The following is a 24,521-nucleotide window of genomic DNA, read 5'->3' as shown; positions in this document are numbered from 1 at the left end:
TATAAAATATGCCATATCCTATCCAAATTTGACATTGAATTTAACATATTTCAAAAATATAGAAAAATATCTCTTATAAGTTAGAAAAAAGTGTCTTTTAAGATTCTTTTACCAAATGACCATCCAAGGCATACCAATGCATTTTGTTTCTTGAAAAGAAGCATTAGAGAGTCCCATCATGCCAAATATAACATTTTTCATTTTATTATTTCAAAAAATGAAATTGAAAAAAACTAATATAGCATTGTCTCGTTATCGTCTACCAATGCAACGAGTTGACAAGTTGTCTCAAAGACATGGTTTGTTCTAATTCTAAGGCACTCTTTAAAATCTCATCCGAGACGACTCAAATAAATCGAATATCTCATCTGAGATGACTCGGCCTCATTCTTGGATGAGACGAGACGCCAAAACGAGTTTTAAAATCATGGATTGGGCCCATATTTTGATAAACAATTTTCTCAAACAGCTCCAAATGATTTTGAGAAACGCAAGGATTTATTTAACCCAAACCCAGCTAGGGCCCATTAGAGTTGAGTTAGGGCTCAACAAAGCCCACACATTAACAGCCTTTTGAAGTTGAACATAAGTGAATGGCTGTTACGGGTTACGGCACTTTATCAAACACTATCCTTTCCATTTTCCTATCTAAGCAGTAATCATTCTCCTCTTTCTTCAATCTTCCTTCTAGTCTCCCCCAAGGACGAAGGGGAGGAGCCTGTGAATTGGACCGAAATTTCTGCATTTCTGCTATGGCGTGCGGACTTGCCGATTTGAGGTTCAATTTCATGGTAGTAATCCTAATCCACATCTCTCTCTCTCTCTGTATAAATTTCTCTCTAATTTAATCTATGAGAACAATTATTAATTTCGTCTTGTTTGATTTACAGGGCTCCCATCAGATACCCATTCGTACTAGTAAATTTTCCACACAGAATTCTCTGGGTATGTTTTTTTCTTCTTCTCTGCTTTAAGATCCATTTTTAAAAAAATAAAATAAAATAAAATCTTTTTCAACCATGAGCTTCATTTAAAAATTCACCTTGAAAAGGGTTCGGGAGCCAGTAGAGCTAAATTAGTTGATTTTAAGCTTAAATTTTTTGTTCCAGTATATGATATTGCTTGACTCGTTTGAGTCTAGTTTACTAGAGCTGTGGTCGCTTGAGACATTGTGTATGAACAATGAAGCATGGCTTTGAAATTGAAACTCATCCTGGGACTAAGAAGATTTAAATTGTCCACCACATTGAAATAAATTTATTGGGAATTCTTGAATGATGATGATTACATTTGTCCATTGGGTTTATATTAATTAAAAACATCCATCAATATGGAAAGACAATCAATCGATTCAATATTCTATAATATCTAATTGATCCTAGTCGATCCAAATCTAGATCTTCAATATATGTGATGAGATACACCACAACATTATTATGATGCATCTTTTTTTTTTTTATCGATAAAAAAGAAAAGAAAAGATGCATCATAAATTGCAAGCTGCGGTCCATGATCTGAAGCAGAGTAATCAAGAGTTAAAGCTATTTCTGGAAATGTATAGACGTGAATCCACTGATTCCAGGGATGTCATTGAGGCTAGGGATTTGGAGTACCGGGCATGGCACATGTTCAAAGTCTTAAATCTTCTCTTGATGAACACAGCTTGGAGTCTCGTGTAAAGGCAGCAAATGAAGCTGAAGCCATATCCCAACAGATGCATCTCATGCACATTATTATAATGCATACAATAATTTATCTCTATTATTAATATCTGAGATGACTTCACTATTTCAAATAATATGACAAGTTTGGTGAGTCAACTGGGTTCTATTTTGTTTGTTGTTTTTACAAGGGGTGTGCTATTGACACCCACTTTACTGCTTTCACCTGCCTAAAAAGTGGCTGAAAAGTAGTAATTTTTATCTTACCACTTTCACCCACCATCCCCTACCGAATTTGATTCGGTCTCCTGCTCAAACTCTTCTTCTTCCAACTCCTCCTACTCATCCTTCTTCTTCTCTTTCTCATTCTTCTTCTTCTTTGAACCTACATAAGTTTCAATTAGGGTTTCGTGGTTGCTATGACTGAGATAGTGTAGATTAAATACCCCAAGTGTTGGGTTGTAGCGAAGTAATAAAATCTTGGGAGTTCGAGGTTGATTCACGGAGATTATGTAAAAATTGAACGAAAACACTTGTGAAGTGAAATAAGATTGACCTAAACTATGAAAAAGATGATTTTTGCACACTTTCTTTTGGAGCCAAAAAAAAAATAAAAGGATTTAAAAACAGAAATTTGAAAGTGCTAAGCATCGGGGATCACTAAAAAATCATAATTTTATTCTATTCAAATTTATTTCTTGGTTAGTTTCGAATAAAGATTTTCTAGAACCGGATGATATAACAATTAAACCAAAAATTTATTTTCTAAAAAATATTTTGGAAAATCTAAAGTTGTCACGTGTAACACATTCACATATCACAAGGATTTTCTAATAAATTAGTGTCACATTCATCCATAATAAATGAAGGATTTTTCCAAACACAAGCATTTAATGTGATGATCATAAACAATAATTCTAAAATAATTTATAGATATTGAATCAAACCAATTAATTAACTCAATTTAGATCAATCCAAAAATATGAAATTAATTCACCATTGTTGATAAAAAATTAAATTACAATCTTTGAGTTTCACCTTTAGCCCTAATTAGAATTTTAGCCAACAATCTCCATAGATGAGTCCATCAAAATTATTGAATAAAAAACCTAGAAAAATAAACTAAAAGAAATTTAGAGAGAGAGAGAGAGAGAGAGAGAGAGAGAGAGAGAGAGAGAGAGAGAGGTTTAGAGAAAATAAATAATGGTGGGAGAATAGACAAAATAGAAACAAATAAAAAAATAGAATGAGGGATATATGGAAGGTGAGAGAATTTAACATGTGGATGAAAAAGAGAGAGAAATAAAAAGAAAAAGATATGGGAAAGATGTATGGGATCTTTTAGAATAAGAAAAAATAGAAGTAAAGGCTTTGTGTGGCATGTAAGAGCATGTGTAGAGATTTTCACTTTTTGGAATTTTTTTTTTCCTTCTTTAGCCATTCTTTTAACTTGTCTCATAATTGCTCCTCCACCTTTTTGCATGTTTTCTTCACAAAAAATTTGAGAAGCTTGAATGGGGCATTCATAAGGAAGTGGCTATGGAGGTTTGGGGCGGAACAGGAAGGATTATGGCGGAAAGTGATATTAGCTAAATTGGGGAGGATATTTTTGGGTGGGAAAGTGGAGAAGCTAAAAACCCTTATAGGTGTGGAGTATGTAAATGCATTTTAAAGATTCTTCCCCAATTTAGAAAGAGGGTTACTTTTAAGTTTGGAAGGGGGAACAAAGTAAGATTTTGGGAAAACTTATTGTATGTAGTATCAAGAAAAGAAAGCTTCCTATGGCAAGTTTTGTGTGTTGGAAGAAGGTAGCAAAAGGTGGGATTTGGGTTTAAGGAGGCCGTTGAATGATTGGGAGTTACTGGAGATCATGGAATTGATGGGTATTCTAGACTTAGTATTAGGGGGGTTGAGTGGAGAAGATGTGAGAGCTTGGGCTCCAATAGTAAATGTTAGTTTTCGGTAAGGAGTTTTATAATGATTTGGTTAGGGATGGAGATCTTAATTTTCCCTTTGTTGCCGTGTGGGGTCCAAAGGTGCTTTCGAAGGTGGCTTTCTTTCTTTGGACCGTTGTGAAGGAAATGATTCTAACGATTGATCAGTTGAGGAGAAGGGGTTTTTGTGGTCCGAATATTTGTTATATGCGCTTGGCAAACAAAGAAATGGCTAATCACTTGCTTTTGCATTGCGAGGTGGCAAGGGGTGTATGGACACATTTCTTTTCGTTGTTCATGATTGATTTATGTCTTCCGGGTTCGGTAAGAGAAGTCTCTAGTGAATGGCTTTAGTTGGGGATACACTTCCGTAATTCAAAAAGGTTGATTTGGAGTTTAACCCCTTTTGCGATTTCATAGAGTATTTGGAAAGAAAGAAATGCTCGAGTGTTTGAAGGGAAGACTCAATCAATCCAAGAGTTAGTTTTAACGGCTCTAGGGCTTCTATTTTTTTGGTGTGAGACCTTCAGAGTTCAAAGGAGTGTTCTTTGAGGCTTAGTCCTTTTGGATAGTATTTGTAATTGTTGAATAATTCTGTTTTTTAGTAGACTTTTAGTCTTTGTCCTTTTTAGCCTTTTCCTTTTTATTAGACTTTGTAATTCCCTTTAACGGCTAATTAGGGCTAATCAGTTAATTAATTTTTCTCTTCACTATTTCTAACTTGATATCAGAGCCTCAGCAACCTGCGGTAACAGTTCTTTGGCTGTTTGACCTCAACGACAATAACAGAGGTGCTGTTTGGACCCAACGACAACAACAGAGGGCTGTTTGGACTCATCGACAACTACAGAAGTGCTGTTTAGATTCTATGATAACAACAAAAGTGTTGTTTGAGGCTTGCGATCATAGCAGAGCCCTCGTTTGTTGACTACGACCACTGCATAGGTGCAGTTAAGCTACTACAATCACAACAGATTCGCTGGTTGAAGGTTACAATAGTCGCAGTTTTTTTTTTTTTTTTTTTTTTTCTGATTGGTGCCTACAGTCACTGCTGAAGTGCAGTTGAGTTGCTAAGATCATAGTAGCCCTTTTATTTGAAGGTTGCGACACTCCAAAAATAATTTTTTGGTGGTTGCGAGACCTGCGATCACTGCGGAGGTGTAGTTGGGTGGCTGCGATCACAACAAACTTTGTATTTGGAAGTTATGATCTGCTCCAGACCTTTTTTTGTTTTTTTTGTTCTGTTTTATTTGATCTCCCTTCAAACCAAAACACATAGATTCTCGTGATGGCCTCCGAGTCTTCTTCTTCGATTACCAGTAATAGTGATGGATCGAGAGGTCTTCCCTTTCATTCGACTGACTTTCCAGGCATCCAAATTACTGCCGTGAAATTAGATGGTCCTAATTACCTTCTTTGGGCTCGATCGGTTGAAATGTTTATTGGTGGAAAAGGGAAGATCGGATACCTCACTGGGACGGAACAACAACCGGCACCAACTGACACTGCTTATCCCCAATGGTTTGCTAATGACTCTATGGTCCGTTCTTGGCTAATTACATCTATGCAACCACACATTGCAATTGGGTTTATATTCTCCAAGACTGCAAAACAGATATGGGATTCTGCAAATAATATCTATTCGCAACGTCAAAACAATGTCCGGATCTTTAACTTGGAGCGTGAGATTTCCCGCCTTTCACAAGGTGACTCTTCAGTGACCTCCTATATATCTCAGCTACGTCCTCAATGGGAACAGTTGATCTTCTACTTCTCGTCCTATGCTTGGAAGGAATATGTTGATGAAGCACTATATGCATCGATTCTGGATAAGAATCGAGTTTTTCAGTTTCTAACCGGGCTCCGGGATGAATTTGAATATACGAGAGTTCATTTATTGGGTATGGATCCCTTTCTGTCCCTACAGACTGCATATTCTCATGTCTTGGCTGATGAGAGTTGTCGCGCAATTATCCTACCTCATTCTTCAGGAGATCACTCAGCCATGCTTGCTTGCCTATCTTTTCTACAACCACCTAGTCGGTCTCTGCCTACCCGTCAGTGTCATAAGTGTGATTATTGTGGAAAGTTGGGTCATGTGAAGGCTCGTTGTTATGTACTTCATGGTCGTCCTAATCAATAATGCCAACAAACTCAACGATCTTCAGCTCATGTAGTCTCTCAACCATCTACTGATCCAGCATTTTCTTCAGTTTCGTTCACTCAGGTACCTTTGCATCTGTACATAGTGTTTCTACAACTTCTTCACCATGGATCATTGATTCTGGTGCCTCCGATAATATGACTGGTACGTCTTCCTTGTTCCAAACCTATAGTGTTTGCTCTGATCATCGCAAGGTTCGCCTTGCGATGGTTCTTTATCCTCTATTACTGGTCAAGGTCATTTTTCTGTTACACCGTCTTTATCCTTAACTAATACACTGCATGTTCCTCAACTTACTACTAATCTTATCTCGGTTAGTAGCATTACCAAACATTTGAATTGCAGTGTAACCTTCTATCCTTCTCATTGTATTTTTCAGGATCTGGAGTCGAAGAGGACGATTGGCACTAGACATGAAGTGAATGGTTTGTATCTCTTGGACACACCTGTTCTACCTACCATTCATTCTGTTTCTCAACTTAGTAGTAGTAGTAGTAGTCAGTCTAATAAGGCACTTGTAATGCATTGGCATTTACGCTTAGGCCATATTTCTTTTGGATATTTGAAACACATGTTCCCTGGTTTATTTCATAATAACAATTTACTTGATTTTTCATGTGAGACTTGTCAATTAGCTAAACATGTATGTTCTCATTGTCCTATTAGTATACATACTACTGTACCTGCTATGTTTGACTTAATTCACTCCGATGTGTGGGGACCTTCCCCCGTTTCTTCTACCCTTGATTTTTGCTATTTTGTCTTGTTCATCGATGACCATAGTCGCGTCACTTGGGTCATTCTTATGAAACACAAGAGTGAAGTATATGAGATCTTTAAACAATTTCTTGTTATGGTTCATTACCAGTTTGGTCGTACTGTTAAGACATTCCGTTCTGATCATGGTACTGAGTACACCTATAGTGATATTTTGAAACTTTGTTTAGAGTCTGGCATTGAGCACCAAATGTCCAATGTTAAGACTCCTCAGCAAAATGGTCGATCCGAAAGGAAAAATTGTCATATTCTAAAGTTAGCCCGTGCCCTCTCTATTGGCATGAATGTGCCACAATCCTATTGGGCCGATGCAGTTCTTACTGCTGTTTACATCATTAATCGGACTCCCTTTCGAGTTCTTCAGTTTGCTACGCCTTTTTCTCAGTTCCATCCAGATCGTCCTTTGTTTCCACTCCCTCCACGCGTGTTTGGATGTGTCTGCTTTGTTCAAATCCTTGACCAAACTCGTACTAAACTTGATCCCAAGGCCATAAAATGTGTATTTTTGGATTATTCCTCTACCCAGAAAGGATACCGCTGTTATTATCCTCCTTCTCGAAGGCGTTTCATTTCTCGGGATATTTCTTTTTTTGAGCACACCTCATAATACAATGGGTCAGTTACCATTCAGTCCGAGTGATTTCCTCTAGATTCTCCCAATGATGACCTTTCTTCCTTGTTATTTTCTCTTCCCATGCCTGTTCCTCTGTCTCCACCTCCTGCTAGCCCGTCACTTCTTTTATTGCAGGTTTACTCTTGGCGACCACGTAATACGACCATCACTTCTATGCCAGACCAACGTGCTTCCTCGCCTCCAATTCTGCTTCCTATTATCCCTTGTGATGATCGTCTTATTGCCACTCGCAAGGGTAAGCGCACTTGTACTTATCCAATTTCTAATTATATATCTGATTCTGCTCTCTCACCCTCATATCGGAGCTTTCTTACTTTTGTTTCCACTGTTTCTCCTTCTAATATTATTGCAGATGCTATTGCCCATCTTAAGTGGCAAGCAGCTATGATTGATGAGTTGAATGTTCTTGAAAAGACTCAGACTTGGGAACTTGTTCCTCTTCCACCTGGGAGGAAGGCTGTGGGATATCGTTGGGTTTTCACGCTTAAATATAATACCGATGGTTCTATTGCTCGTTATAAGGCCCGTTTAGTGGCAAAGGGTTATGCTCAAACTTATGGGATTGATTATCAGGAGACATTTGCTCCGGTTGCCAAGATGACCACCATTCGGGTTCTATTTTCGATTGCCGCAATTAGAGGGTGGCCTCTTTTTCAGTTAGATGTCAAGAATGACTTTCTCAATGGTGATCTTCAGGAAGAAGTCTATATGATCCAACCTCCTGATTTTCTCACACCTGCTTCTCCTACACATGTCTGTCGTCTTCGTCGCTCTCTCTATGGAGTAAAGCAGTCTCCTCGTACATGGTCTGAGCGCTTTACAACGGCAATGCATCAATTTGGTTTCCATCAGAGTTCTGCTGATCACACTCTTTTCTTGCGCCACTCCAAGGGCAAAACTGTTGCTCTCATTGTTTATGTGAATGATATTGTTCTTACTGGAAATGATAGTACTGACATTACCGAGGTCAAATCTTATTTAGGCCGCCAAATTGAGATTAAGGACCTTGGCCATCTTCGCTATTTTTTTTGTATTGAGGTTGCGCAGTCTCACTCTGGTATATTTATCTCCCAGCATAAATATGTCCTTGATTTACTCCGTGACTCCGGTCAGCTTGGTTCTCGCCCCGTTGATACTCCTATTGAGCAGAATCACAGGTTGACTGATTCTGAGGGAGAGTGTTTGTTAGATATTGGCCAGTATCAACGTATTGTGGGAAAATTGATATATTTGTCTATGACTCGCCCCGACATTGCCTATGCTGTTAGTGTCGGAAGTCAGTTTATGCACTCGTCTTGAACATCTCATCTTACCGCTGTTTATCGCATTCTAAGATATCTTAAGGACTGTCTTGGTCGAGGTATTTTTCTTAGTAATCATGGTCATCGAGGCATGGACAGATGCAAATTATGCAAGGTCAGTAACTGATAGATGATCCACTTCAGGGTACTGAACTAAAGTTGGTGGCAACTTGGTAACTTGGCGTAGTAAGAAGCAAGATGTAGTTTCTCAGTTCAGTGTTGAGGTCAGAGTACAGAGTTATGGTACTTGGAGTGTGTGAGTTATTGTGGCTTAAGACATTACTAGCTGACTTGTGTCTTCCCGTAACAACCCCTTTTTCACTATATTGTGATAATAAATCAGCCATTAACATAGCAGCAAATCCGGTTCAGCATGATAGAACGAAGCATATCGAAGTTGATTGATATTTCATTAGAGAGAAGATTGTTTCTGGGCAGATTTGTACTCCATTTGTTCCGACATCTCAACAACTCGTTGATATTCTTACTAAAGGTGTTAGCAAAACCGCCTTTGAAGGTGTGTTGTCCAAGTTGGGCGTTGTTGATATCCATGCACCAACTTAGGGGGAGTGTTGAATAATTCTGTTTTTTAGTAGACTTTTAGTCCTTTTCCTTTTTAGTCTTTTCCTTTTTATTAGACTTTGTAATTCCCTTTAAAGCCTAATTAGGGCTAATAAGTTAATTAATTTTTCTCTTCACTATTTCTAACTGTAATATTTATGAGTAGTTGTTCTTTGTTTCTCCTTTGTTTTTTCTTTTCTTGGGTTGGTCATCTCGACCTTTCCTTTCCATTATCTATTAAAAATAAAATAAAATCCATCTTTAGCCTTTTTCTCCTATTCTCAACATTCAATATCACAAAAATGAAAATTCAATTAATTAGGCCATATTAACCAGATTAACATTAATTAATCACCATAAATTGGGGGTATATAATAGTAATTTATGCATTTATTAGTGGTGCAAGAAGCAATACCTTTAGAGCTTGAAAAATTGGTTAGCAATGATTGTGGAAACCTCAACTCCTAATCTATTAGTTGTTAGAAAATCATCTCGGAAACGAAAAAAAAAAATTCAAACGAAGCTTTGTTATGTAGTTCAGTATTGAATTCGCCAATCGGTAGATTCCTATCGAGTCCTTTCAGGTGGATTCGATAAGATTCTACCGAGTTTCAATGTAGCTTTTTAGTAGCTTCCCATCAGACAAAAAATTAATCTTTTTTTTAGGTGGGTGTGATGAGTAGTTTCGTTATTTATTAGAAAATAGCGTAAAGTGGGTGCGGTGAGCAATAAAGTGGGTGTCAATGGTGTCAATAGTGCCCTCCCTTTTAGTAATCATCCATATATCCACAAAAAGGAACCGAAGGTCCACAACCTATTTAAGGTTTATATAGAGGATTGAGATTTTCATGTCAAGGTGGACCTTCCTTCCTTCAATAGCCAACTTTACAAAGAGGATTTCCTTAATTGGCTTCTGGAGATGTTTCGATTCTTTGACCCTATGGAGTCCCCTAAAGAGAAGAAGGTCAAACTAGTTGCTTATGAACTTAAGGGAGAGCTTCAGCTTGGTGGAACAATATCTGGTTTCACTGATGTAATGAAGGCCTTACAAACACAATTTCTACAAGCAGATAATGATCTTCCACTATTTTATGAGTACTAGGAATTATTGTTAAGGGAATTGTATAGTGAGGGATTATGCTACAATTTTTTTATCCTTTATCCTCACTTAATGGCATGTTAGAGATGGAGTCACAACTAGTCACATTATTTAAGAGTGAACTGCATATGGCCATTCAAGATCTGGTTTTGATGAAACTGATCTGTATACTTAACAAGGCTATTTAGATGGAAACCATGTTAGAAACACTAGTGGGTCGACCATGTATGAGAAATTGAGCATTTAGGAGGTCTAATATTTCTATACCATCACAGGATACAAAGAGAATTTGAGGGAAAGCACCTATTTAAGGAAATATCCAACTACCTACTGACATGAATTGAAATTCTGTTAGTGGTCAAAGTAGGGTTGTACCCACACATCCATACCCATATGTTGCCAGTTAAGTGGCATTGACGCAATCAACTTGGGCATGGATTCAATCAATGTCCCCAACATTAGATGATAAATTTAACAAAAAATAGTAAGGTTGAAGACAGTGTCGAGCCAGATTATGAAGGTGATGAAGTTGAGAATTGTCAAGAAGATGAGGAAGTATCATTGACTTCTAAACAGGATGGAGTTTCATTATCGTGAAAGATTGATTTATACACCAAAACAAGAGATTGATATGCAAACACACATCTTCAGGACCAAGTGTGTGATCAGCCAGTGAGTTGTGATGTGACAATAGATGGAGGTAGCAACGAAATGGTCTCTAAAACCATGATCGATAAGCTGCACTAAAAATAGAAAAAAAGCATCATTCTTTATACATAATTGGTTGGATCAAGGAGGTTGGTGAAACTAAGTAGTATAGATGCAGAATTCCGTTTTCCATTGGAAAATTTATTAAGATGAAGTTACTTGTGATGTAATGAAGATTTTACCTATAGAAGCCAAAAATACAACACCTTTATCATTTAGAAATATGGAATTAAAATTATGTTTGTCCCTATGATAAGAGAGAATTGTTCATGATCTCTTATTGTCCATTTTGGGGAAAAGTGTACAAAGAGTTTAAATGAATTTTCTTTGAGGATTTTGTTGCTAGGTGGGACTTGGTTTGTGACTTAGAGGAGGCCTAAGGGACTCCCTCGCATCTTTTTGATAAGTTTGCATCTTGGGGTCATTTTGTCCCTTTTTATTTTTAAATAAAATTTTAACTTATCAAAAAAAAAAAAAAATTGATAAGAGAGAGTTGTCACAACCTCCCTCCACCTCCCTAGTGGAGGGGCGGTCTTGTCTTTTCTAATTGTTAACGATACCTCACAAGGAAACTGGGGGCATTTATGACTTGGTGGTAAAAGGTATTGATTTGAGGTCTGCAGGTGTTTTAGATCAGTTGGGACTTTGATGAATGAATTTAATGGGATTATGTTACAAGAATTACCAGATGAATTACCCCCATGAGGGACATCCAATACCATATTGACCTATTCCCTGGTGCAAGTCTACTCATTCTTCGACAGTGCCAGACAGAGGATTTGATTCATAAGGACATGATTAGGGAAGATGTTGTACCAACTTTATTAGCACCTAAGAAAGATGGAAGTTGGAGGATGTCCATAGATAGCAGAGCCATCGATAAAATCATTGCGATGTATAGCCTATGGGTTTTCTATACCACGATTCGATGACGTGCTAGATGTGTTGAAAGGTCAATGACATATTTGAAGAGTGAGTACCTCCAAATCGGGATTCAATTGGGTGACAAGTGAAAAACAACCTTTCAAACCGGGGAAGGGTTGTGCTAATGACATTTGGACTTTTGAATGCACGATGTACGTTCATGAGACTAATGAATCATGTTTTAAGCCCCCTTTAGAAAATTTGTTGTCTTATATCTTGATGATATATTAGCATACAATGGAAGAGAAGATGAACATGTTGAGCATCTGCAAGAGGTGTTCATCGTGCTTAATGAGAACAACTTATATATCAACCTTAAGAGTGTTGTATGCATACAGGTGGATGAGAAGGCAATCCGTGACTAATTCAATAGTATTGTAATACCCATAACCCATTACAAACTATATGAAAAAAGGAAAATTTAGTCAGAGAGGAGTCTGAGCAGATCTTTGTTTTTATTAAGGAAAAAATTACTTTTGCCCCTACTTCGGCATTGCCAAATTTTGAGAAGCTGATTGAAGTGCATTATGATTAATCATATGTTGACATTGGAGTTATATTTTCTGTTGTGAAAAGCTGAATGGGACCCGAACAAAGTGGTCAACATATTAATTGGAGTTTTATGCAGTGGTCCAAGCAATATGGCATTGGTGGCGTTATCTGGTGCACAAAGAGACTACTTTATACAAATATCATCAGACCTTGAAGTTCATTAACAGTTCGACCAACATGAACCGTATGCACGCTCGATGGATTTCTATTTTACATGAGTTCATTTTTATACTAAAGCATTAGTCGGGACAACAAAATAAAGTTGCAGATGCATTGAGTAGGAGGGCTTCTTTGCTTACCATGAAAATTGAAGTTATTGCATTCAAATATTTGTTATACTTGTATGCAGCCAACAAAGACTTTGTGGATGAAAGGGGCAAATGCATGTTAGGACAATTGGGTTCAAGTGAATTTCATATACAAGAAATTGTTTGTGTTCAAAGGAATTCACTTTTGGAGCATTTTGTTAGAGATCTTCATGGTGTCAGACCAGGTCATTTGGGGTGATACAATAGCTTAATTCAAGTCGAAGAACGATACTATTGGATGCAATTGAAGAGGACTTTGGACGGTTCGTGCAATATTGTTATGCATGCAAAGCAGCCAAATGCCAATCTCAAACCATCCGCCTATACACTCCACTGCCTATCCTGAATGCACCATGAAAACACTTGTCTATGGACTTTATGTTGGGTTTTTCATGTTCTCCACGAGGTTTGGATTCTGTGTTTGTTGTTATTGATAGGTTTTCTAAGATGGCACTCTTGATACCATGTAAGAAGACAATGGATGACACAAATATTGCCAATCTATTCTGTAGAAAGTGGTTCGTTTGCATTATGTACCAAAAAAAATCACTTCATATTGTGAGAACAAGTTTGTTAGCCATTTTGAGCGCTCTTTGGAAGTGATTTGATAGATCTTTGTAGTATAATAGCACATGGGACATTAGGAAATATTATACGGTGTCTTTCTAGTGACAAACTGAAACATTGGTCTTGGATCTTGTCCAAGTTGAGTTTGCCTTCAGTAACATGGTCAACTGATTTACACGAAAGCCACAGTTTGAAATTGTACATGCACTAATACATAAGCATACATTGGATTTAGTGCCATTGTCGAAGATTCCATGTAATGACTGCTGCTATAGATAACATGCCTAAGAAAATAGTCACAATGCATGCTGATGTCAAGAAGAAATTGGAAGAGTCCAATGCCAATTACAAAGAAGATGCGGACAAACATCACCACTTTAAAGTCTTCAATGAGGTGACCAGGTGATGTTCAGTTGAAGAATTAAGTGTTTTCTAGCAAGTATGTACAAGAAGTTGTATAACAAGAAGGCTGGATTGTACTAAATAATCAAAAAGATCAATGGAAATGCTTATATTGTTGATCTTCGACATAGCTATGTCAAAGACATTCAATGTGAAGGATCTGTTTGAATAACATGCCCCAATTTCACAAATGTTACCGACAGTTACCTCGAGGGCGAGTTCTTTTCAGGTAGAGGGGATTGATGTAACACGAGGTGTACAACATTATGAAGGAAGAAGGTCACCATCTTCTACCCTAAAAGATGACCTTGAATCCAGTAGACGAAAATTAAGAGAGTGATTATCTGAAACAAACTAAAAACTTACTGATTGTCTGAATGAATAAAACATCTCTTACAATGCTTTAAATAGACTTTTGGACTTCTAATTTGACCCTAAGTCTTATTACTTTCATACTTACCCAAAATAGCGTAACTTACACAAAAAGTAAAATTTTAAAAATAGTAAAAAATCTAATTCGACTAAAATTTTTCTATCAACATTAAAATACTTAATAATAACCTTCTAAACTAAATTTGGCCTCAAAATATCCCAAAATACGTTAAAATGGAAATTACTAAAAATATGAAGTGTAAAACAAAAGGTGTATTTTGATCCCTGAAATCGCCTTTGTTGCGATCGTAAAATGCCACTTGGCTATGGCCATTGTACTTATCATGGTGTTCATCACAAGCTTTCCGAATTGATATAATATTATTCTGATTTACAATCCAAAGTTATGCTCGTTTGAAGCTAAGGTGCACATTTAGCCTTTTGACTAGTAATTTTTTGGGCCTCCCGCTCCATATAATTTTGCTTCTTGTTCTACAACCCCTCTTGATTAAACACAATCACATTTGGATTTGACAATGGTGGCCAAGCTTTGGGGTGTTGCTAATGGAGATCGATGATCAGTCTAACTAAAAAAATTGGATGTGTGTTTGTTCGTAAAATAGAGTACTCATCTTGAGAACAGTGCAAATCAGTGATAGGGAGGATTGGATTGGATTTCACCTCATGAATCAAGTACAAGGTGCAGGAGCAAGGAGATGAGGGATGAGTCGAAGATGGTAGTGCAAAAGATCCGACCGGAGCACAGAGGAGATTGAGACTGGTTTTCTAATCTCTCTCTCTCAAATTCTGTGTTAGCATGGGGGAAGTTCAACATGGAAAAAGAGCAGTCACGTGATCTAAGATATAGAAGACATTGTGGGGGAAGAAGTCAATTGCCCTCTAACTCAGCAGTCCATCAAAGGGAAGTCCCAAGAACCTCTAAAATTTCTATAAAAAGAGATTCAAATATTAAGAAAAGGTAGAATTTATGGTTGGCTCAAACCAAGTGTAAGAAGAAAGGAAAGTGGGAAGGACGATTTTTCTCATCATCAGGAAACCTAGGCATCAGACATAAGGTGAGAGTACAGTGATTTTTTGACTCATGATTAAGCATGCCTGATGGCAGTGCATAGTGGTAAAGCCATTCAAATCAGAATCAATAGTTTTAAAAAGAAGAAAGCAAGATTGTGGGTCAACTCTTTTCAATTTTTCTCCCTTCAATACTTGTAGTTCAAAAAAGAAAATTTGAAGAGTTGTTGAAGCACATTAATTCAAGGTGTAAGATTTCTCTAGTGAAGACTATGTTCCCATGAACATGTTCTCCTAATGTATATCTAACAAGGATGAGGGTCTACAATGAATGAAAGGAGTTTACCACAAAGAGGACATATGGAAGGATATGAATGGGTCAAATAGGATTTAGGTTCTAGTGATTTCCGAGTCGTGGCAGTCATTTAGCTGTTGAGGAGGATACGGAGATCTACGCTTGAAACCTATGCATGAGCCAAGTAAAAGAGGGTAATGTAAAAAAGTCTAGCAACATTAAATGTAAATCTTCTAGGTGCAATCAATTCAGTAGGTTCTTAGGGTTAATTTGAAGAAAGTAAATAGGTGTTTTTTGAGGTTTGATTCGAGACATTAGGAGTAAAAAGGGCTAGTAGCTATCCAATTGCATTAGCAAATACGAGAGGCAAAACAAGTAAAAAAAAAAAAAAAATCTATTGCTCAAGATGTTCTGGGGAAAAACAAAAATCTGATGAGTAGAACATAAATTTGGTTGTACCATAGAAATTTTTGGGTTTCTTGAGTGTAGAAAACAAGGATAAGGTGCTACATTTTCCTGAAATTTAAGACGTGTATACGAAGTGGGAACCAACCAATGTATCGACGCCATGCTTTAACATGAGACTTGAGAATCTGCCCGGATTGCTATTTTTGTTCTAAAAGAATATTTTCAAAGATTTTTTGATTGCTTGAACTTTGCTTTTCCAAGCACTGTGAATTGTATTTTATTTATGACGTTCACGTTGTAATTTCAAGATGCTTTCTACAACCACCGAATTGTGAGGTTGTCCAATCTTACATAAAAACAGCTGTTTTAAATTGTGTATAGTGGATTGAAATGTACTTGTTCTTACCTTCTTTTCAAAGCTGCTATTGGCACCCCAACTTTACTTGTTACACCCTAATTCTTCAATTATTTACCTCACCCCAGTGAAAGATTAAAACACACCATATTACAAAAGTTTGGTTCAAGTTATTACCTCAACAACAAAGCACCATAACACATTCAGCTTTTACTTATTTTCAGCTATTGATTGATTGACTTATTTTTTCATTTTACTTGGGGTGTAATAAGTAAAAGTTGGCGTGCCAGTAGCGCTCTCTTCATTTTTTATCTGTTCCTTCAAAAACCTTTATACATTGGCATGTCAGATGCATTTAAGTGGATTACTTCCACGAGAAATAGTATTTCTACTATATGATGGTCACTGCTTATGATATTAGTCTTACCAGATCTGCACACACACTGATAATGTTTCTACTGATAGACAGGCATATGTTATCTGAAGTTGGGAAGCTTTATCCGCAGGGGAATCAAACATCATCGATGCTTATCTCACCAAAAAAAGACACAAATTATAAAGGCCGTGGCAGTCCCGGTCCAACTGTCTGCATTAGACAGTGCGGAGCATAGAAAGAAGTTATCTGAGAGCTATGGTTTTACCAAAATTGGAGAACCACTCCCCGAAAATATTACAATGAGGGATATCACTGATACCCTTCCCAAGAAGGTACAATTTTCCAAGAACATGGTTGTGCATGTAGAAGGGATGAGTTGAGATCCTTCTAGGAGAGCTCTTGGGCTAAAAATTGACCTAACTGGATCATTTTCCTCAGTTATATGCATGTTTTCTGGCCTTATTGTGTGTTTAGGACTAGGCGTGCAACTTAGTTTGGTTCGGTTTGGGGCCAAATTGGAACTGAATCAACATAGCTCAGTTCCACTAAATAAGAACCAGAATTGAACCAAACTGAAATGCCAATAGAACCAGACCAAACTAAGGTCGGTTTGGTTCGGTTCTATGGGTTGCCAATATTCTCTAAACTTTCTTGGAAATAACATATTTTTAATTGCAAATATATATATATGGGGTCGGGTTCCGTAGACACATAAAATTACTCATAAAGCTACAATGTTTTTGTCTTATATGGTTAAAAAGGTTCGGAATAGGCTGATTTTTTGTGAGGATGATCTCTGTGGTGAGGGAATCATCCTTGCAAAAAATCATTCAATTCCAAAACTTCTAACCCCATCAAAAGTGATTTACAAAAATTGGACGGTCTAAAATTTTTCAACTTGTAAACATGGGGTTAGAAGTTTCATAATAGGCTGATTTTTGGCAAGGATGATCTCCTCACCATAGAGCTCATCCTCAGAAAAAATCAGCCCATTCCAAACATTTTTGCCCATATAAGACAAAATACGTTGTAGCTTTATGAGTAGCTTTATGTGTATACGGATCCTAATCCATATATATATGGGGCTAACGTTCAAGACCTCATGGGAACATTAGTATTTTTCAACGCGTTCACTTTTCAAAAATACCCCTGCCCATTTTGTTTTTTAGTGAAAAAGCAAGGGCATCTTGGTTTTTTACAAAATAAATGCATTTATTATGCCTTTTATAAATACATTTATTATGTTGACATTAATTGCCAAAACATTAATTGCAAACAAAGTATTTAAATCTAAAGACTTAAATGCCTTTAACATTTTTTATGTAAAATAAAAGCATTTATCATGTAAACAAGCATTTATTATATAAAAGTCCAATATGCCCTTGTCTTTTTCACTAAAAGAAAAAATTAGTAGGGGTATTATTGGAAAGTGAAAGTCTTGGTACCGATAAAAAAAAAAGAAGTGAAAGTCTTGGAGAATGCTAACGTCCCCATGAGGTCTTGGACATTAGCATTCCCCTATATATTAATAAACATGAGATTTCTTATAATAAATCATTTACTTATCCATAAAAAAGTCATTAATTAATCCATAAAAAATGTCATTAATATGGGTCCTAACTCCTAAAATAATTCATAATAAATTTATATATATTTATTTATTACATGAGGCTTTGGTTCTACACAAGCTTGAATTGAGAATCGAACAAAATTGATTGGTTATCTATTTTCTTATCCCAAAACCGAGTCGCAACTGTTCCAAACTGAACCAAACCAGCCCAAAGCTATCGATTTGCTTCGGTTCTCGGTTTGAACTAGACCAAATTGCACCGCTATTTAGGATTATCCATCAAGTCAATTTCTACCATAGAGTGGTGGCTCATCGACTGCATTGCTATTCATGATAGGATATCACCTGCTCAAGTATTTCTCTCATTATCTAATACTTATCTTAAAACTGTGGTAGGTATTTGTGATTGATGATGTGAAAGCTTGGAAGTCAGTTTTAATATCTATATCTTCTTATGCTTTGGGAATTTTCATGATCTCAAAAGCTCCATGGTATTTGCTTCCTCTAGCTTGGGCATGGACAGGGACTGCGGTGACGGGAGTAAGTTTTTTTTTTTTTCGTTTTTCTTGGTTTCAAATACATTCATTCATCTATGAGTTTATCATTTAATTCTTCTAGTTTTTCTTCTACTTTCAAGTTCTTTGTGATAGGCCACGATTGTGCTCACAAGTCGTTTTCGAGGAACAAATTAGTGGAGGACATTGTTGGAACCCTTGCCTTTTTGCCCTTGATATACCCATATGAACCTTGGCGCTTTAAGCATGATCGGCATCACGCGAAAACAAACATGTTTGTTGCTATTCCTTATATTTATTCATATTTGTGGAAATTAAGCTTTCTGTTTGTTTCAACTAGATCTGCATATTATAATCCGGATGAATGCTTAGGTCAGACTGTCATATAGTAACTTGGGAAATTTAGTGCCATATAGTAACTTAGTGTCATATGGTAACTTGTTTATAGTAACTTAGTGTCATATAGACGAACTTACTCTTATTACTTGGGAAATTTTAAAAAGAGGGTCAAGTAACAAACAAATAGGAAAAGAGGGAAAGAAAGAAAGAAAAATGAAGGGAGATAAAAACTAGGGCAAATATAATGTACATGCTTGTTCCGACTTTCTGGGGGTATCGCTTTGCATTATGATTTTTATTCTCCTTGGAGAACATAATGAAGGCTTAAGAACATAAAACCTTATCCTCCATTATGAATAAAATCATATTTCCTAATTTTATTCACTTATTGTAGTTGTACATTTGATTTTGATTTTCTTAAAAGTTTGAAATCTTTTGCACTACTTTAAGTAAATAAAAAGTAAAAATTAAATACTTAACAAGCTACTCCAAATAATAGAGAAAGGTTGTATTTCAAAGATTCAAATCTCTTATAAATCACAATCTCTTGTCTCCCAAAATAATTGCCTACATGAAATTGTTGGGGTCCTAAACCTTATGTCAGTAAGAATATGGTATGAAATTTGGGGAATGTTGGGAGTCTAAATGTACACACATGTAAGTTGTAACTCATGAATATCGTTGTAATTAGTTATATTGCATGGGGATGTTAACATTGACCAAATCCTTATGGGGGTAGAATAGACTAAATAGGTTGGATGCATGGGATCATAGCCTTTTTGTGGGAAAAGTTGGGATATATAGGTTATGGGGTATTTCCTTGAATGGGTAGGATTGTAGGTAGTTTAGAAGTGTGTGGTTAGGGTAGTTTTTTATCTTGTATTTAAATTTCTTTTATGCTCAATGAAATTATCTAGAGAAAAAATATTAAGTCCTTAATTGGATTGGAGACTCACCATCTCGAATTGGTGTTTAGGAGGTTTGAGTGCCCTCGAATGAGATCAATCTCAATCTTTTTCATTATTTTTGTGATCCGATCTAAGTAGGCACATAACAATTGATATCAGAGTGGTGATCCTCAGATGGAATCGATTCAACGGATGATGAGTTGAGGGAATTTTGCGAGTCGATGCTTGATGGATTGAAGAAATGTCGTCTAATCGAAAATATTATCTAAAGAAACAAAGTAATGCTCCAAAGATTTAGTAGCTTGAAGAAGAATGTTGATGTGAAGGAAAATTTTGAAGAGAAAAGCAAATTGAAGTCATATTCCTAGTTGAAATCGGTGCATCCATTATCAAATCAATTGTTTTCAAGAAGTACCAACACACAGATCAAAGAAGTTGATTGCGATGATGAAAATTTTAATTTCACAAGATGAGTACCTTGGAAGATAGATGTTAAAATGGATGTAATTGATTCCAACATCATTTGGGATCCAAGAGGTTCTGGCCGTGAGGACAAGGTCACTTTCAAGAGGGGTGGAATGGTATGTGCCTGTCTACAAGGATAGGAGCGCGGTAGTTTATAGTATATACGATGTATTGAATCAATTCCTTATGGGGGTAGAATAGATAAAATAGGTTGGATGCATGGGATCATAGCCTTGTTGTGGGTGAAGTTGGGATACGTAGGTTATGGGGAGTTCCTTGAATGGGTAGTTTATTGTTACATGCCTACTTAGATCGAATCACAAAAATAAGAAAAAAAGATGAAAAAGATTGAGATTTATCCCGTTCAAGGGAGATCTGACCTCCAGAACCAAATTCGTGATTGTTAGTCTCCAAATCCAAATAGGAATTTCATAATATTTTCTCGGCAAGTTTTCTGATACAAATCTGGAGAGTTAAATAATAAAAATCCTAACTACCCGTTACAACTTAATCTCCTACTAAATGGGAATTAGTTCTCAAAACTACTCACCCTGCACATACAAGATACCCATCTCCCACTTAAACTTAAGCACTAAGAAAAGATCCTATGTTTCTCACCAATTTTAATTAAACTACATCATTCCATAGTTAAGTATTAGAATCATTCACATTCTTCTTGGAGAACTTGCTTCCCTTGTGGAAGAAGAAGAAGAAGAAGAAGAGAGAGAGAGAGAGAGAGAGTAGGGCGTCAGTGTCAGTTGGGGACAATGGCGGCGGAGGTGGCTGAGGAAGGCGGTGGCAGAGGCGGTTGAGGATGACAACGATGGAGCAAGGGCGACGATGATGAAGGAAAAGGACAACAATGGTGGTGGAGATGGAGAAGAAGAGAGATGGAAGTTTTAGGGTGGATTTCCTTTTCCCATGGGTGTGGGTGGGAAAATGAAATCCAGCCTTTTGGATGAGGGTGGAAAATGGATTTCCATGGAAAAATTCCAATCAAACAAAGGAAATTGTGATTTTCCATGTGCAATCAAACAAATCCGTAGTTTTTTTTGTGTGTAAAATATGGATAACTGCCTTTTGCTAGTGTTTGAATCAAGTTGCTAAGAATCTGCTTTATGTAAGAAAATACATTTTAGGTATTCGCACAGGAATATAAAACCATTTCTTCACCTCTACCACGTCTCATTTTTATATCATTATTTATTGTCATTTTGCATTGAAAAACTCTTTTTTCTTATGTTTTCCATCCAGGTTATCTGAAGATACAGCCTGGCTCCCTGTTTTGAGGAAAGAATTTGATTCATCCCCAGTTTTCCGTAAAGCAATTATATTTGGATACGGTCCATTCCGAACTTGGATGTCCATAAGTCACTGGTATGATACACATGAGCCGCACAAGCCACAAAGACTATTTGTTGCCATTCTAATGTTGAATTCTTACTAGTAACTTGGGCACTTTTATTAATTTCAAGTATTCCTTTGTTTATATTCAACTCTTCTAACATTATAGAACATCATCCTAGGGTGATACAGCACTTCAATTTGGAAAAGTTCAGACCGAATGAAGTTACAAGGGTGAAGATAAGCTTGGCATGTGTGTTTGCATTTATGGCTATCGGATGGCCGTTGATCATCTATAAGACAGGCGTCATGGGTTGGATCAAATTCTGGTTGATGCCATGGTTAGGGTATCATTTTTGGGTATTACTACTTTCTGATATCTTCTTTTATATTAGGATGTAATTTCCACATGGAACTTTTATTGGCATTCTATGGGTTGTTTTAGTGTTCAGAAAATCTAAAGTAGCCATTAAGTTTATGATAAAGACCCCTAAAACTGAAGTAAATGTGGCGAACATGGCACATAGAAAAAAGATTTTCACAATGGATGTTACAGTAGTCCTAGTATGTTGGTTCTGGGAGTAGGAGACCATTCAGTGGTGTTTCCATCCCCATTTATGTTTTGCCACATGCATGACAATCCTGTTGGACAGTAGTCCTAGTATGTTGGTTCTGGGAGTAGGAGACCTTTCAGTGGTGTTTCCATCCTCATGTATGTTTTGCCACATGCATGACAATCCTGTTGGCAGAAAAGACATACACATTAGATTATTGAATAAGTCTAGTCTTAGTAATTTTAAATTCTGTTTCCATCCCTATGTATGTTTCCATCCATATGGTTCATTGGCCTCACCTTGTCGTATCCAAAAAACATGATCTGATGCCACAGGGATGTAGAGAGTAAAATTCTGCGAACTTAAAAAAGTCATTTTTCAACGTTAAATTTTAATTTTAAATTTGGGAGTTCAGTAGCCGTCCATTATTATTAGTTTATTTTATTTTTGTGATGTTTTGGATTTGAGTTTTTTCATGGAATCTAGAGGGCTGTGATGTTGGATTGCCAATTTGGTAATCCATTTGAGCTCAATGACCCTTAGTAGGATTTGAAATCTTACTAAGTTAGTAAGGCAAGTTTTTCTCTAGATTATTCCTCTCCTCGATGGCTAACCTCTCTGTGAAATTTAATGTCTCAACTTAAATATATCTACTTTTCGTTCACTTTTGAATTGTAGATGAGTACTTTCACGATGGTCCATCATACGGCTCCCCACATACCATTCAAATCTTCGGAAGAGTGGAATGCTGCTCAGGCTCAGCTTAATGGGACAGTTCATTGTGACTATCCTCGTTGGTAATGCCTCTATCCTGCTTCATTTTTTTTTTTTTTCGTTATTTGTTTTGCTTGTTTGTGTTGTTTTGTAGGTCCTGTTTGTTACTTATCTCCACCTATTATGTGGCCCTCAATGTCTCTTTTTTCCTTAAATGAATTACTTTGCTTAACAAAAGAAAAAAAGAAAAGAAATAGATAAGTATAGTGAAAATGTATCCTGGTAGTTGAGGTAATAAAAAAATTATATTATAATGGTGGTATGGATCAAATGATTAAGCATGAAAAACAAAGAAATTACCATAAATTGTTTAATTAATCTTTAATTGTTGGATTAGGCTGTCTTTTTTTCTTTTCCTAGTTCTAAATACAAGTCTAATATTTCCTGATGGCTTATCAGATAAACTCAGCAAAAGCTTAATATTACAACTGAGTTATTTTAGAGAGGTGCTACACCCGCCTGTGGTCTCCCCATCTTGTTGATCTTGAAGGACAGGACTGAGATCCTGGTACCTACGGAACATAAGCATTAGTCCGATAATTCACCCGTTCTCTATGAACCTGACCCCCAATTAAAGATTAACACACTCTTTAAACATTACAAAGGTTTGGTTCAAATTATAATCTCTATATTTCATAAACATTATAACACTCGTTCAAACAATTTCAGTAGTTTTTTATTTTTTTATCGGTCACAATTTCAGTTGTTGTTTACAATTATGATTAGGCTCGTATAAAATCTTAAACCAAAAAAAGAAAAAAAAAAAAAACAGAGAGCTTCTATTGGCACCCTAACTTTTAATTATTCTCAGTCATTTGTTTACCTTATTTATTTTTAATTGGGGTGTGAAAAGTTAAAGCTGGGGTGTGAATAGAAGCTTTCTTATTTTATCAGTTTATATCACCCACTCAGTTTGAAGGTGCCAACTAGGTATGCTTATGAAGTCTGGGTGGTGATACCACGGAGTTATTATCTATATTAGAAATGAGAGAGATTGCTAAGCTGTCATTTTTTCTCTTGGGCAGGATCGAGATACTCTGTCATGACATAAATGTGCACATCCCCCACCATATTTCTCCAAGGATACCTAGCTACAATCTGCGAGCAGCTCATCAATCCCTACAAGAGAACTGGGGCAAGGTATATAAATCTGTTCCTCTTACTTATTTTTAACTCTAAATCACAATTTCTCTTTGAAAGCCCCTTAGTATCTATCTACTATATAAGGAGGTTGACAATGTGAGTGCTTTGTCTCACACTTGGTATTATCTGTCAAACAGTATCTGAACGAGGCCAAATGGAATTGGCGTTTAATGAAGACGATATTGACAATGTGCCATGTGTACAGCGAGGAACACAATTATGTTGCCTTTGATGAAATTGCACCAGAAGACTCTCAACCAATTACATTCCTTAGAACAGTGATGCCTGATTATGCATAAACTGAGCATTCTTGGAGTGGACACTCCGTTCTCATTTTTCCAGTATAAGCATTGGTATGCTCTCTCATTTTTCTATATGTTCTAGTGTAGCGAGAATAGCATTTGAAAGGAGAGAAACTACTTGAAAATGCTCTGAGTAAAGTATCTAATTAGACTAATGAAAAAATATTATGTTTACCAGTA

The 24,521-nt window shown here is 36.6% G+C and overlaps 1 protein-coding gene across 1 annotated transcript; it reads left to right on the top strand.

Annotated features, from left to right (window-relative positions):
• The first annotated feature begins 620 nt into the window (after positions 1-620).
• Positions 621-24,521, top strand: FAD6 (fatty acid desaturase 6). The gene is made up of 10 exons (XM_086419498.1): positions 621-791; positions 891-945; positions 16,521-16,759; positions 18,394-18,537; positions 18,635-18,786; positions 21,479-21,601; positions 21,751-21,928; positions 22,801-22,919; positions 23,922-24,036; positions 24,177-24,521. The coding sequence occupies exons 1-10, from the start codon at positions 753-755 to the stop codon at positions 24,336-24,338; spliced, it is 1,326 nt and encodes a 441-aa protein (XP_086275624.1). The 5' UTR covers positions 621-752; the 3' UTR covers positions 24,339-24,521.

The sequence above is a fragment of the Akebia trifoliata genome, chromosome 12 (genome assembly GCF_017979445.1).
Source record: "Akebia trifoliata isolate Shusen 1 chromosome 12, ASM1797944v1, whole genome shotgun sequence".
Taxonomy (NCBI): domain Eukaryota; kingdom Viridiplantae; phylum Streptophyta; class Magnoliopsida; order Ranunculales; family Lardizabalaceae; genus Akebia; species Akebia trifoliata.
The sequence above is the reverse complement of the archived record's forward strand: the minus strand, read 5'-3'. Positions and strand labels throughout refer to the sequence as shown.

What these genes read in the sequence shown, in the direction of transcription:
- FAD6 (XM_086419498.1), top strand. Translation starts at nt 753, where the DNA reads ATGGCGTGCGGACTTGCCGATTTGAGGTTCAATTTCATG. An exon ending in TGGATGTCCATAAGTCACTG is followed by an intron (nt 21,602 to 21,750) that starts GTATGATACACA and finishes ACATCATCCTAG; the next exon opens with GGTGATACAGCACTTCAATT. An exon ending in GGTTAGGGTATCATTTTTGG is followed by an intron (nt 21,929 to 22,800) that starts GTATTACTACTT and finishes TTTGAATTGTAG; the next exon opens with ATGAGTACTTTCACGATGGT.